Source organism: Fringilla coelebs, assembly GCF_963513975.1.
Source record: "Fringilla coelebs genome assembly, chromosome: 1".
Classification (NCBI taxonomy): Eukaryota; Metazoa; Chordata; class Aves; order Passeriformes; family Fringillidae; genus Fringilla; species Fringilla coelebs.
Window position 1 is genome coordinate 49,921,532 of NC_140028.1, and position 15,625 is coordinate 49,937,156.

At 41.9% G+C, this 15,625-nt stretch overlaps 1 protein-coding gene across 1 annotated transcript in view; it reads left to right on the top strand.

The window, feature by feature from the left end:
* Positions 1–3,336: 3,336 nt before the first annotated feature.
* Positions 3,337–15,625, top strand: part of SMCHD1 (structural maintenance of chromosomes flexible hinge domain containing 1) — a 68,475-nt gene continuing 56,186 nt past the window's right edge. Inside the window, exons 1-3 of the mRNA XM_084213308.1 lie at positions 3,337–3,602; positions 14,714–14,789; positions 15,236–15,397. Coding sequence (XP_084069434.1) covers positions 3,423–3,602; positions 14,714–14,789; positions 15,236–15,397 — 418 coding nt within the window. The 5' untranslated portion in view covers positions 3,337–3,422. The remainder of the gene's footprint in view (positions 3,603–14,713; positions 14,790–15,235; positions 15,398–15,625) is intronic.

The window sequence follows — 15,625 nt, forward strand, 5'->3', positions numbered from 1 at the left end:
ACCTAAAAATGTTCAGCGCTGGAACTTAGTTAATATTTGCTCTCAATTAAATATTTGCCATCAATAAAAAAAAGAAATCAGGCATTTAATTTATTTTTTGAACAAAAAAAAAAAATTAAGTACATGCAGGATATAACAATAAATACATCCTTGCACACATATACATAAAAAAAAAATTTCCTGAGCATCATCTGGAATATCAAATTGCAAGATGAACAAATTATTTGATACTCTACTGTTACTATTAATTTTGAAAAATAACATGATATCTGACCTTAGAATACAGTAGATGAATATAAATTTCTTTTTCAGGACAAAAAATTATTTTTCACAAGGATTAAAATGATTATTCAGTTGTTCAAGAACAAAATACTTCATACTGCAAAATGAAAACTTTGCAACTGCAGGTGCGCTTTAAACCAGCTTGGAGACAGGCTGAAGGGCGAGGAACTTATTTTCATGTAAATTAAGTGCCTACATTTCAGGTAGAAACATCCCCCCCACCTTGCAATATTCATTTTGAAACTAGATTAAATAGTTCATCAAGTTTTTTTCCCAAAGCACTTAGCATTCCAAAATGGAAGTGCTGTCTTAACTACACTGTAAAACTAAATTTTGTTTGATGAACTCATAAAGTAAAAAGGTTTGATACACTCTTCCAAATTTTATCAAGTCATCATTTAGAGGGGTTTAGACTCACAGCCTATATAAAAACTCTCAAGAGACCCTTTCTCCCTTAACTGCTCAGTACAAATGTTCTTCATTCTCACAAAACTCCACACTGCTCAGTTCCACTATGCAATTTGCTTTCTTGTAGTCTAACTGGGCCCAGAGAATGGTGGAGTTACATCCCGACGATGGCCAGTCACAAGCAGTGCTCTGCAGGGCTCGGGGCTGGGGCCTGTCCTGTTTAGTATCTTCACTGACAACCCTGGTGATCAAGCGAACCCTCAGCCACTTTGCACCAAGATGTGCAGGACTGTTGATCTGCTGGACAGGAAGAAGACTGCAGAGAGATCTGAACAGATCTGCAGAGAGATTGATGGGCTGAGGACAGTGGTCTGAGGTTCAACTAGGCTAAGTGCTGGATCCTGCCCTTGGGTCACAGCAACCCCAGGCAGTGCTAGAGGCTTGGGAAAGAGTCACTGGAAGGCTGCCCAGAGGAAGAGGACCTGGGGGTGCTGGTTGGCAGCAGCTGAACATGAGCCAGGGTGTGCCCAAGTGGCCAAGAAGGCCAAGGGCATCCTGGCCTGGGTCAGCAACAGTGTGGCCAGCAGGACAGTATACCCTGTACTGGGCACTGGCAAGGACACACCTCAAATCCTGTGATCTGTTTGGGCCCCTCACTACACAAAGGACATTGAGGTGCTGGAGCGTGTCCAGAGAAGGACAATGGAGCTGATGAAGGATCTGACACACAAATCTTATGAGAAACAGCAGAGGGTGCTGGGGTTGTTAAGCCTGGAGAAAAGGAGGCTCAGGGGAGGCCTTATCCCTCTCTCCAACCACCTGAAAGGAGGCTGGAGCCATGTGGTGGTCAGTCCCTTCTCCCAAAACACAAGTGGCAGGACAAGAGGATATAGCCTCAAGCTGTGCCAAGAGAGGTTGAGGCTGGACATCAAGATGACCTTGGAAGTGTTCAAAAGGCTAGATTTTTTTGTTCCTCATTTGTTACCTCTACTGACAAACCTCCCCTACATGCCATGATCAATCCTTTCCTCAAAACCAAGACTCCTTGGAACAGAAGCAGCTACACTTTTGTGAGGGTTGGATGAGTGGATAGCGGGGTAGATTGAAAAGTAGGGGACTGACAGATCCCAGAAGGTCATGCTCAGTGGCTTAGGAGGCCTATCATTAGTGTTGTCCCCCAAAACTGAATACTGGCTCCAGTACTGTTTAATTTGTCCATCAATGACTTGATGATGGATGAAGGGACAGAGGCCTCCTCAGCAAGTTAACTGGTAACACAAAGCTGGGAGGAGTGGCTGATACCTACCCCAGAGGGCTGTGCTGCCCTTCAGAAGGACCTCAAGAGGGTGGAGAAATGGACAAAGAACCTTCTGAAGTTCAACCAAGGTACACACAGGTTCTGGCATGGGAAGAATAACCCCCTGCACCAGCACAAGCTGGGGGTTGACCTGCTGAAAAGCAGCTCTGCAAAGAAGACCTGGTGGACAACAAGCTGTCCATGAGCCAGCAGGGCCCTTGTGGCCAAGAAGGCCAATGGAATCCTGGGGTACATTAGGAAGAGAGTATCGCTAACAGGTCAAGGAACGTGATCCTACTCCTCTATTCAAGCCCAATGGGGCCACAACTGGCGTTCTATGTCCACTTCTGGGCTCCTCAATACAAGATATGGAGCTCGGGCAGTGAATATAGTGGAGGGCAACAAAGACGATTGAGGGACTGGAGCACCTCTCTTACGAGGACAGATCTGGGCCTGTTCAGCCACAGGAAGAGACAAGTGAGAGACAGCCCAACCAATGTGTGCATGTATCTAAAGGGGAGTGCCAAGAGGATGGAGTCAGGCTCTCCTCGGTGGTCCCAAGCAGTAAGGCAAGAGGCAATGGGCAGAAACTGATGCACAGGAGGTTCCATCTGAACACGAGGAAGAACAGAAGGTGACTGTACAGTGGAACAGACTGCCCAGAGAGGTTGTGGAGTTTCTCCCACTGGAGACACTCAAGAACCATGTGGGCACAATTCTTTGCTCTGGGATGACCATGTTTGAGCACAGATTTGACCAGGTGACCCACTCTGGTCCCTTCCAACCTGACCGTTCTGAGATTCTGTTATTACGTAAAACAACGCTGTTGGGATCCGGACAGGTCGCTTTGTTTTACGGCAGACGAAGCGGGACTTCACACCCCTGGTCCCTCCCTGGCCGCTGCCCGGGCCGCGCCCGCCGGTGACAGGGCCGCGCCCGCCGGTCCCGCTCGCGCGGCGGGTCCCGCGCCACCGCTCGCGCCGCGCGCAACGGCCGGCGGGCGGCGAACGCGGGCGCAGCACGCGCTGCCATGGCCCAGCCCGCCTGCGCTTCCTGCGTCGACGATGACGATCCCGATCCCATTCCCGACCCCGCTCCTGCTCCACCCGGCGGCGGAAGTGGCACCACCGCCACTTCCGCACCACCGAAGTGTTACTTTTGTTTCCAGGCACTCCCCACCCGCCTGCCCGGCGCCCCCTCGCACCACTCCCCATGGCCAGCAACGCGGTCACCGCCGTCCCTCTCCTTTCCTCCCTCCCACCCTCTCTTTCCGGCCCTCCACGGCGCCTCCTTCCTCAGCTTCCGGGCCGGCTCCGCCTCCTCCTTCCCCTGCCAGGACGTATTTTGCCGGGCGGGGGCGCTAGCGGGCCCGGCAGCAGCAGCCGTCGCTGCCGCCATCGCTGCAGGACGGTTTCAGTCTCCTCAGCTCCCCAACATGGCAGCAGCGGCGGGAAGCGGCCGCTCACCTCGCAGGCCGGCGTTGCTGACCCCTCGCGGCAACGGAGACCGCACCGTGTTCCTCTTCGACCGGCGCCGGGAGCAGGCGGACCCGGACGAGAAAGTGCTCAGCTACGGCAAGGACAACTACCGCGCTTTCCGCAGCGCCGTCTGCCAGGTACGCGGCAGGGCGGGCGCGTCGGGCGCGGCGGTGGCGTTGTTTCACGAGTGAGCGTCCGTCTCTGAGGCGCTGGGGCTGGGGGGCGGCCGGGGCGGGGCGGGGGTGTCACAGCCTGCTCGGGAGCCGCCGCGCCCGCCGCCTACCCCCCAGCTTTGTTGCCGGGATAGGTGGGCCGCCATGGCGGAGAGCCCGCGGTCGCCCCGTCGCCGTCGCCTTTCTCTCGCAGCCCGAGAGGCCGGTGCGGGGCGGCGGCGGGAGCAGCCCCTGGCGGCGGGCGGGAAGGCAGCGGGTGTTCCCCGAGCGCCCCCGCGCGGGGAACGGCGGCGGCGGGCGCGGTGCCGCGCTCTGGAGGGCGTTTGTAGCTGACGCGGTGGTTAGTGTTCGGTCGCAGCGCCGGCTCGGAGGTCTCAAAGGTCTCTTCCAACCTAGATGGTTCTGTGACTCTGTTTCTGCTGTCCAAAGTGTTGGCGATGGGCGCCGTTTCCTGTCTGCAGCGGTGTCTGCCATTTAAATACCGTGTCTGGCGGCGCCTTTGCCCTGTCGCGTGTCCTTTCGTTTCTTTTCCCGTCGTAACGCGAAACGAAACTTACTCCGTCTTTGCAGTTTGAGAAGGTGGAGATTGTTTTCCTCGTACGAGCTGTTTCCAGTAGTTTGCTGGCGCTGCCAGTAGGCATCGCCCGTTTCTGTCATGGTTTCGTTTTCTGAGCGAGTGGTAAATGCTGTAAACCTCTTAGCTGCCAGCATGTTTTACCATGTGAAAAGCGCAGGAAAATGATCTCTGAATTTCTGTACTAATTTAGTCTGTTAAAAAAAATAATTTTAGTTTAATTACCCACTACAATTTGCACTTCGTTTTCTAGCATGTAAATTCTATTTTTTACATATAGATGGGATATAAATACCTGGTTTACATTTTAATAAATAAAATTATTTCTAATTTTTTTAAAAAATTATCGATTATCTATGAACAATATAAGTACTACCAAGTATCACTTTTATATGTAATATATCATGATGAAATATATAATTAATATAATTATACGTGGTGATAATAAATTATTATATATAAGATACAGGCAGAATATTTTTGAGGAAAAAATAACTAAATAAGTAGTGTATAAGTTGTTCTGTGTCTGGACAGTGTTTAATGTAATGGCTTCCTACTGTGATGGAAGCTTTGAGTTGCTAGTGTCAGCAGGGATAGCTGTCACCTGTGATTGCAGAGTTCTGTGTCCAAAATGGCATAGTCTTGGTCTTAAGGCAGAGTCATCTTCACTAGAAGTGTCCAAAAAAGGAGTAGAGGTGGCACTTTGTGATATGATATGGTTTAGAGAGTGTGAAGTCTCGGAAGACTTGCACTTTTTGATTCTGTACTCATAAATAAAGGAATTGTGGAGTGTTAGCACATTGCTTTGTCTGATCGGTGCCCGATAAAGAAATGAATGCTGTACAGTGTAACATTCTGAGAAGCTAGACGGTGGGGTGGGTTCATGACCTTCCAAGGGTTTGTATCTCCTGTTAGTAATTTATGAGTGTTACATAATTTTCTCCAAGAATTGTCTAAATTGATACAACTTCACCTAGCAAAAAGCTGCAAGAATACTAAGTATTTTCAGTAGTGAGGCAAATAAGTGCCGGATGAACCCACCCCTCTTTCTCTTAAATTTTGTAATTAATCAATGGGCTGAGTTTAACGCTAATTTACAATTTGTTCTAAAACGGAGTCTGTCTTTTTCTGTATTTTTTTACATATACTGCACACTGCAGTGATTTAATATTTCTGTGTGTCTTCATGGTGTTCAGTAGTTCACACAGCTTTTGGCATATTTGCAGTTTTATTAAGAACTAAGCCATCATCACCAGCTGTGACATTTTGGGTACAAACAGCTTCGGGGATTTTTTTTACCAGAGAAATGTATTGACGTTTTGAAGTCGGTACCTTCATGCTCTTAGGCAGACTTCTCGCATGGGCAGCAGAGCGTTTGAGAAGCCTGATTCTGCAAAGCAGACCTTGCTGTGTTTGATTGTGCTGCCTGTGAAAGTAAAATTTTCAAGTATAGTTTTTTTTGTATGTTTAATATCACAAGCCTTGTCACCAGTTCTGGTGGCTGTTTTGGATGTTAAGGATAATAGGGTCTGTGCTCTTACAAACTTATGCAGCAAGAACCTCAGCTGATTATTCTCTTAAAGAAATAATGTGTTTACCATCGGTGAGTGCAGCCAGAGGTGCCCCTGTCACTGCTAGTTTCGGTGTGGCCCTTTGCACTTTGGAGCTGCCATCATCTGATGTGTGGGGCATCTGACTCTGAAAGGATGCTGAGACAGATGGATTAGCATGACCTGTAAATGTTGGTACAATGAAAACTGGACAGGCAGAGGGTTGGGATGTTTGCTATCTCATGTCTCCCACTCCAACAATATTCAAGTTCTAGAACTTGTAGAAGAACATTGTGGCATCTCAGTGCTCCAAGAGCTTTGTAAATTATGTTACTCTGAGTGTTGTACTCCAAAGTTCTCAATTTCTGGCATCTTGAAAGTTGCAACTAATTACTTTTAGGATAAAGTGATGAGTGGGTTCACCGGCTTGGAACAGACTTTCCTAGGTTTGTGGTGCTGAAAACGGCTGGGAAGTGATGGAAGCTCAGGAAGAACAATTCTTTTGTTAAGCGGATTTTGAGTTGGTTCAGACTAAGGTGAAGTGGAATATTGTAGTGCTTTTAGACAATTAAAGCTGTTAAGCACTGTCAGGCTGCTTGATTGGGCAGATATTGAATATGCAGCAGTGTTGTTTCCACGGGTCTCCTGTCTGGCGGCTCAGCCTCAGTACAGGCTCAGCTTTCAATGGGCTTCGATTGGCAATTTGTCATGCATCTGAATGATGTGCCTGCAGCAGCAAAGGTGCTCCCACGTGGTCAGGCTGACAAGGATGCCAGAAATATTAAGCTGTTGGAACTATTTATGTTGTTAACATCTTCCTATGGCACAAGAGGATTCTTCTGGATAGAACTGGATGTGTAAGAGTCAAATCCTACCAAAAAAAAAAAAAAAAGAAATTAAACCAGATTGTGGTATGTGATGATCCTGATTTGAAAATATTAAGTACCTGAAGGTCTTCGGCTGCTACTTCTGAGGCTTAGGGGTTTTTTTCATAATGCAGAGAGAAGGTATTTTCTTGTTTGTGGAGCAAAATTGATGCAGCCACTTCAGAGGTTGATTTAGGAGCTTATGCATGTCATGTCTGTTGTCATATAAAATATTCCTCTATTATTACTAAAATATTCTTAATTTTTAAATTTTTGGGGTGTTTTTTTTTAAGCAAATATTTTTTTACTATCCCCTAAGCAGTTAATGAATGTCTGTGTAGTTGGAAGGGGCTTTATATATTGATAAATTAGCCTTTTATTCTCAATGTTGCAGGAGGGAAGATTTAGAGAAAAAAATCTTATAGGAGGATGGAGCTTATATAGTCTTCATTGTAGTGATGTCATCCTTGTAGTGATCAATCCTAAAGCAAAAACCTCTTAATTTAGAATAATGCTAGCTTGAGTATTTCATTTGTGCCCTGTGAAGCAGTCATATAATTTCAGTCTGCAGAACAATGAAGTTTTAAGGTGAATAAGGGGGTTAAATGCTGTGTTTTGCTTCCTCTTGGCTGTACTGTTTCCTCCTTTTTGTTGTCTTCTCTTAGGTCTGTGCCCCACTGCTTGTCCTGATTTTTTAGAGTATAATTCAAAAATACTTAGTAGCAATAAGCAAAATGTAGCTAAACTGTTGGCAGCTAATCTGAGGTTCCTTCCTCGCCTTATCCAGGTGCACAGTGGAGCTGGAACACTTCAGTTTGTTGCCGAGATGGCAGAAATCCTCCAGGCACTTAGGTCATGCTCCTTTGATAGCAGAAAGGTGTCTGTGCTGAAAACTGCACAGAAGTTTTGCCATGTGTAAAAGGATTTTTAAGAGGCTTTGAGGTGAACTACCAGTCTGAAGACAGTTAATGGTACTAAGATTAGGGTTACTACTTGTATAGGAACCAAACTCATTGGTAAACGCTTCCTTAGTTCTTCTGAAGCTTCTCCTCATTGTTGTGATCTCCCTGTGTAAAAAAAAGAAAGCATAGATCTGTAATCTGTATAAAAAGTAAATATCTGTAATTAAAGCAAATACTCAACAAGTATCACAATAAAACAAATTTTTTTGCTTTTGGTCTTTTGTCACTTCTTTTCTTGAGCTTCCCGTTGTATCCTAACCTGTCTATTTACTATTTAAATGGATGATTTTGCCAATCCACCCAAATATATTCCAGTGTCTCAATGAGCCAAGAGGCAGATAAGGATATTCATTCAGATGGTGTATGGAAAATAAGCATAGGTGTAATATCAAATCAAGACAAGAAATAAGTGAAAATTTTGGTAAATATTTGCTTACAATGCATAGTAAATAAAGTATAATCAAATTATTTGCAATCAAAGAAAAAATATTAGGGACTTCTGCAAGTTTGTATCACCAAAACATCGTTCAGATAAAGGCTTAATAGAGATATTTCCATTAATGATGAAATCAGTCCATCTTGCAAAAATTGTATTTCTGTATTTTAAGCCCTACATTTGTTTAGCAATTCTGTGTAACTAGAAACTAAAAATAGATGTATTTTAAACATGCTATGCATATGCAAAGCAAGTTTCTCCTTGATTTTTAAAGACACTGTTGGAAATACTGTAAGATCCAGCAATGCTGTAATTTTTTTTTTCCAACACTATCACACTGTATTTCAGACTTCACTGAAATTGTTACTGATGTTTTGATGGGAAGAAGGATGCAGTTTGCCTACCTCTGTGCACTTAAGTACAGCCTTGAATGTATCAGTTGATTTGGAAAACTGAGTGGCTTGTAGGTTCCTGGTCAAATTTGAGTGTTGACAACACAGTGAGATGAAGAGTATCTGTGGTCTTCAGGATTAGTTATCCAGGTGCAGTTGTTAGATGTGACTAAATATTTTTTGGTCTTGAAGAGTGGTTTCTGAATTCTTGTTCCTTTAACAAATGGTGCCATACAAAGTATTTTGGTAGGAGAAGCTGGCATGAAGTTATGTTCAAATTTTGGCTGATAGCTGCACTGAATATTTGTGATTGTGATTTTAGACCTGGTAGTTTGTGAAGGTCTTGTGGAAGTTACTGTCTAGACTCAGACTAGTAACATGCTCTTCGGAGAAATTCTGGGGTCCCAAGCTTCTTTCTGCTTCTAAAAGTTGCAAATCTTGAAAAGATGTCTGAGTTAACGCATCATTCTGGACAAATACACTTGTGACTTCTGTAGAGATCTTGTGTCATACCATTTGCCTCTTTGCTTTTTTTCTTTTTCCATCAAAATTGTGATAAAACTTTAAGACACCTCAAAAACCTATTCTATTACTGAATCTTGTGATACATAGCAATGTTTTAAGTGTTTCTGTTAAACTCTTAGTTCTTAACTTAGTTCTTAACTTCTAAACATCTTGTATTGATGACTTTTTGTAAATGTTTAGAAGAGTATCAACTGAACTTCTGAAAGTAGTGAAGCTTTTAAGTATGACAGATGACGAGGACCTTGAAGTTCTGCAAATGTTATCCTCTGTGATTTGTTCCTTAGATGGAGATGGTGCTGTCAATAAAGGATGGTTGGAAAATATTTTAGAGTGTTAGTGTTCATTGCTAGGTTTTGTCTGCAGATAGTCTCTAAAAACCATTTGACTAGAAGATAGGAGATCCTGTGTATTTCTGTAATATACAAATTTTTGCTTTTAGCTCTAAAAAATGCTTAGAAATAATTTCTACCTTTATTTTTAATTTCAGCTACTTTTCTAGAGACTTTTGGATTCCTCTTTCTGTTGGTGTCCAAAGATATTATGTATAAAGTTTGTGTTGTGACATTAGGGAAGCTTATTGAGATTATGATTAGTAATGACTGTTATCATCCTTGCCCTGCTATCATGAATGCTTAGTCCCAGGTCCTCCCTAAGACATCCTCAGCAAGTTGTCATTGTGTTGAGAACTGTCCTAGCAGTGGATTAGAAAAGTTTATTTGATTAGCATTCCTGTGAGGCATGTACAGTTGTTGTTATAAATTTCTGGCAAGGTCTCCACTTAATCTTTTTATATTTTAGTTTTCATATTTGCTACTTCTATTAATTACCTTAATGTTATATAGTTGTATGAATAATTGAGAGGGATGATACAAAAGACAGTTCTTTGCTTGAAAATCTGGGATTTGAGAATGAACTAGTTTCCCTTAAATGAGTACTATCATTTCATCCATTTGTTGATGTAAGACATTTCTCTCAATTTGGACTGATAAATCTTCACTAAGTGGGCTAATTAACTGATAAAATGCATGTCTTTCAGATGATAATTTGGTAAATGACATGAGATATTCAGTTAATCGATGCAAAATTACAGAAGGCTACAGGCTTCTCAGTGTTTGGATGTGGCTCTTAGGTTCATTTTTCCAGATTCCTGGACAAGATTTTGTAAAGATTTTTGCTGGATCAATTTGAAATACCGAAAAAGATATATTGCCTTTTGCCATGTTGGGTAGCTAAGTGTATAACTATGAAGAAGAGCATTGAAAATGGCCTTGTCAGATTTCTTTAACTAATACAGTTCAGGTTCCCCTTTAGAGGTTTGCATTGGCAGTACAGTTCTAGTAGTCAGAAAAAATACTTCTTGGCTGTGGAAGGTGACTCCATGGATGTTATGTTTCTGTTATCCTTTGGCTGCTTCACTAAGGCCTGCAGCCATTTATTCTTATTATTCTCATGTGCGGTCTGCTTGGATTGGTTACAGTAGGAGGATGCAGAATTTTAAGGGTACAGAAGTTACATATTGTAGGGAACAACTGTTTGTGTTGGAAAGGTTTGGATTCCAAAGGGTTAAACTTCTTTTCTGAAGATATTGTCGTTTTGGCTTCACTGTTCTACCTTGGTCATGTTGGAGAGTGTTCTATTCATTCAGTTTTAAAAGTCACCACCAGAAGGACCCGAGGAAACAGGCCAATGACTCTGTCCTTACAGCATGTTATTTCTCCTTCACTTACCGCCTCAAGCGTATTCATGTGACTGCAAGCTGTGGTGGTACACACACAAAGTTGAATATTTGCTCTTTGAACACCTTTTCCAAGGCAGATAGTAAATCCAGAGGCAAAATCTATGTTGACTTCATGTTGAGTGTTTTAGTTGGCTCAGTAGGCAGGTAAGACTTGCTGTGCATGTGTAGATCAAGTACCAGTAAAATTTTTGAGCTTTTGTGCTCATATGTGAAAGAGAAAAGAAACAGAGACCTGTTTGAAATGTAAGCTGCTGAGGAGTTATCTATGGTTTGAGGGGTTGTGTTTTTGTTTTGAGGTTTGTCAGGGTTTTTTTGGTTTATAAAGGAAACCTGTGACCGTAGCTGGTACATAAACTGAACCTTGCTTCTTGATTCAGATTTAGTTCACTCACACTTGTGTCATACCTGTAAAGTGCTCTGCTGAAAGCTTCTTGGGCATGTGACATTGTCTCAAGCTCCTTTAACATTATATAAATCTCATGTCTTAAACATCTACCAGTCGATTGAGAGCTATTAACTTTATTTATCATTAAACATAGGTGGTGCTCCAAACTGATCCTCCAGTTACAAGGAGGGCATTTTTCTTGTTTGTACAGGCAGCTTTCTTGTTTCTGTATCATTCCATGGGTTTAAGGACTGATTTCCTGCTGTGTGCAAAACAGGCTAAACTCAGGTTTTGCTTTTCTTAATTTAACTTATTGCCTGTTAACACAAAACTCCTGATGATTGATTGTGAAGGAAATTAATCACTTAGAGAAGTGATGCATTTCCTTCCCCTTTTCCAATACACCATTCTTTTCCCATTCCTAGTCTTAATTTATCCTTGTTCTCCCAATGCACATCTCATGGTCAATCCCAATTCCTTTGGTTAGGCAACAGGTGGTGTGAGACATCAGGGCATGTACAGGACTTTATTCTGCTGCTCTTACTGTTTGTTTTCCTGCTATGATGAATTGCCATAGGTCTCAGCTCCATGGGAGTAGGAGGACAGAGAGAGGAAATTCTGTGCCCTGATGTGGGTCCTCCATGGGGCTCAGCGCCTTTGGGACCCTCACTGCTCTGGTATGGAGAACATCCTCTCAATGGGTCTGTCCCTGGTGTTGTCTCCTGATGCATCTCCTCTGTTGCTTCTCTTTGGTCTCTTCTATTTCTTCCCTGATAAGTTATAGCGGAAGCACCATGTGCCCTTCTGGTGGGAATTTGTAGGAGGAGTGAGTTATATATTTGGATTTGAGAGCTATCTGGAGCTGGCTATATCTGTCTCAGGGCAATTGATTGCCTCTTCTTACACTGGTCACCCCTGCAGCTCTCTGACATCAAAGCCTGGCAACGTATGCTCAGCATGCTTCCAAGTGTGGTTTAGCAACTAATTTGGTTTTCAGTCAACGGCTATGGTTGTTTTCCCAGAATATTAAAATTTTGGTTTGTTCACATAATCTATACTTTTCAGGCTTTTGATGTAATTTTTCTCTTCTCTATGCACATTACAGTTCATCTTTGTACCATTTTAACTCTTGCATTTGCATGTAGCAATAGTACATAACCAACAGTTTACGGATCCTTGCCTTGTCATATGTCTGCCTTTTTTAGCTTGTGGATTTATTTGGAGTTTGTGTTGTTTTTTCCCCAACATCTCTTCTTTTGTACACAAAAAGATAAAAGCTTTCACTTTGTTGTTTGAATGCATTAACCTCCAAACATGCTGTCACACTGAATGTGCAGAGGCATTTCTGAGCATAGTGATTGTACTCTTGAAGATTTTGGTGACAGTGAAAGCTTCATCATGGTTGCATGTCTGGATTATCATAGAATAACTCACAGATTTATCATATGAATGTGTTTCTGGGTTGTCTCATGAATCTTATAAAATTGAATTGTGTGCATCATCAGTACTTATTTGGAAAAGGGCACCGTGCTGGGCTGAAAAAGACACGGCACTGAAACCGGAACTTCCTACCAACAGAAGATATCATGATATCTCTTACATGCACAAATCTTACTGAGAAATTAAACACTTGACCAAACATGGTCAGAACTGAATGAAAATCACCAACTGTACAAGTAAATTGCCCAGTATGTTCACTTCAATTCAGGAATGACCAACAGCTTCTCGTTCTGGAAATTAATACTGGCACAGGTGTGCAGCTGCTTCACTGCTACCTGGCATAGTGGGAAAAGACAGGGACTAGGATAACCAAGAATGTAGGAGAGAGGGAAGGAGGAAGTGAAACAAGTAAGTCTTATACAGAAGTGAAGCATTCAAACTGAGTAATCCCCAAAGTTTACAAAGGACATAGCCTGTCAAACCGTGGCATGGACAAGAAAAAACAGTAATCTGCAGTCCAGACTGCCAAACTTGGTTTGTGTACCTACTTGTGAAGTGGAAAAGGACCTGCTGTCATTGAACACTGAAGTGCTGGGTTCACCCAGGAAATTAAAGCATAGCCTGCCAGGCTGTTTGGGTTAGTTTAGTTGAGGCTCTCTGGTAGAGAACCAGAAGGATGAGGCTGTCCCTGCTTCCATAGCAGGCTGCTGTCTTGTACATGCACTAGCTGATCCTAACTTCTAGCTGCCTTAAAGTAAATACTGCACTCTTCATAAGGGTGTGAGAGCAGAAGAGCCTTTGGGAGACTGAGAAAACAAGGAAGCTGTAGTTATAGCTGGAGGGAAAGATGCTTGTCTGTGCTTTCAAATGTAGAACTCTACAGTTACTCTATATTAACCACTGACCTGAAACGGCACAGTAGGATGTCAGCTTTCTAAAATCCATATATTTTAATGCTTACTTTTCTTGCTCTGAGCAGTTTTATAGTTTTTGCTGTACAGATTTCCTGTACAATATGTGGAAATTTGTGTAATGTGACAGGTAAAATGGAAGTGATCTGAATTCAGAAGAGTTACAAAGTATTACTCTGGGTTCTTAAGTCTGAATGTCAGTCTTTGTGTCATCTGCATTTGTTTCACTTGCACCAAGTGAAACAAATACTATGTCAAGTACTATGAGAAGTTCAACATTTTTCCTAATTTTGCTGATGGATAATAACTGTAGCTTTAATGTGGTCACAGGGAGAAAGTAACTGAAATATGGAAAGTAGGCTCTTAATGAAACCATAAGTAGTGTTTAAAAATATTTTCATGAGTCTGAGTAATAGGGATGGAAAGAGAGATGTGGGAAATGATGAGGACAAGCTGCTGCAGAGAATGCTAGAGCTTCCTTCAGGGAAGAATCTGGCTAAAAGTGCGTAAGGTACCTGTCTGAATTGTCACTGTAAGACTGACTGGATTGATGGAGTTTCATGAGACCAGGGTTGATTTTTACTTGAGTTTCATAGACTGGAAAGGCAGGAGAAGGTACAGATATTTATTTTATTATTTTGGGAAAGAGATTAGTGTTGGACATCAGGCTGCAAAAATGAAAGTAAAAGTAGGAGCATTTAAATGCATGTAGAAAGCAGGATAAAAAGTCTAAAGCTACAGTAAACACATTCAAAAGAAGGCATCAAAGTGGCAAAGATTGTTTAGGTTCAGAAAAATAAACTTCAGTGTTTTAACAGTAAAGAATTTTTCTGAAAGAAATATTTATTGGTTTTTTAGATGTGTGATATAATTGAAGAACAAAGACTTTAATATCCAACATTAAGGAATATTAGGTTGGTTTGGTGACTCAGGAGTGCAGTCAAATATGGGACACCCTCTAGATCATAACTATTGTTGTTGTAGTTTCGCGGTCTTGTTCCTCTGCCCTCAAGGGGATTATCTATAAGACAGTTCTTCCTCCTTAAAATTCCTGTTGCTCACTAGAGCATATTTTCTTTTATGCAGGTAAAAGAACAAGCCACCCTAGTATGGACAGATTTGGCTAAATTGAGAAAACAAGCGATCCTAAGTTCAGCTGTGTTCTAAGAGATTATGTGATTACTCATCAGTAGCTTGTGACAAAGTAAATAGACAGTGCCTTTTTTTGTTTTAATGCATCTGAATAGTTTTTGAACTACTTAGTTATCATAACTAAATAACCTTCAATTTTTATAGGCATTTGGCATACCTTCTGATGAAACCTTTGTTATCACCACAACAAATAGGAAGGAAATTACAGAAGATAACTTCAGTAAGTATCTTAGATAGCAAAATAATTACAGTTATTTCTTCTATTGATCATAAAGGTTGCATGATAACTGTTTGTGCTCTGTGACATACAATAATTAACTGAAAGTACAGATCCTGTAATAGTTTGCCAAAAATTGTTTAAAAATTAGTTTCACAAACATGTTTTTGATGAGTTCGTATGATGACAGTTATGCTAAGTATCTTCTGCCACAAAGTCTGTAAATGATAGGAAAAAATGATATATACATAGCTGTCACCTGAGAAAACTTGCATTCTAAAGCTTGGAAATGTGAAAAGATATTAATTTAAATGTTGCTGTTAAATGCTGAACAGGCAACGCCTAGGACAATACACAGATTACCTGTGGCTAAGCCCGTGCTTGTTTTGAGAGCTGAAGTTGCCTGATGAGTGCTCTTCAACCTACTTTATATTTCATCTTCACTGCAGGAGAGCTTGTTCACGATGGAGTTACTTTATATCTGCTACAGTCAGTTGATCAAATGTTGCTTTTGGCAACCAAGGAGCGAATCGACTTTCTGCCCCACTATGACACACTTGTCAAAAGTGGCATGTACGAGTACTATGCCAGCGAGGGCCAAAATCCTTTGCGTAAGTATTGCAAAAGTAATCTTGTGTAAATGATGTTTATATGAATATAATGTGGTTATGAGCAATTCAACTTAAAATTATAGCTGCTAAAAAATAGTCTTAACTGTAAAAGAAAAATTAACTGTGTTCTTTATACAAATTTTTCTTTATTTATAGAGATACCTCCTCAAATACTTGTTCAAGAAGTTTGAGTATTTTAGAAGTAAAATAACTTTAGCCTGAATAATC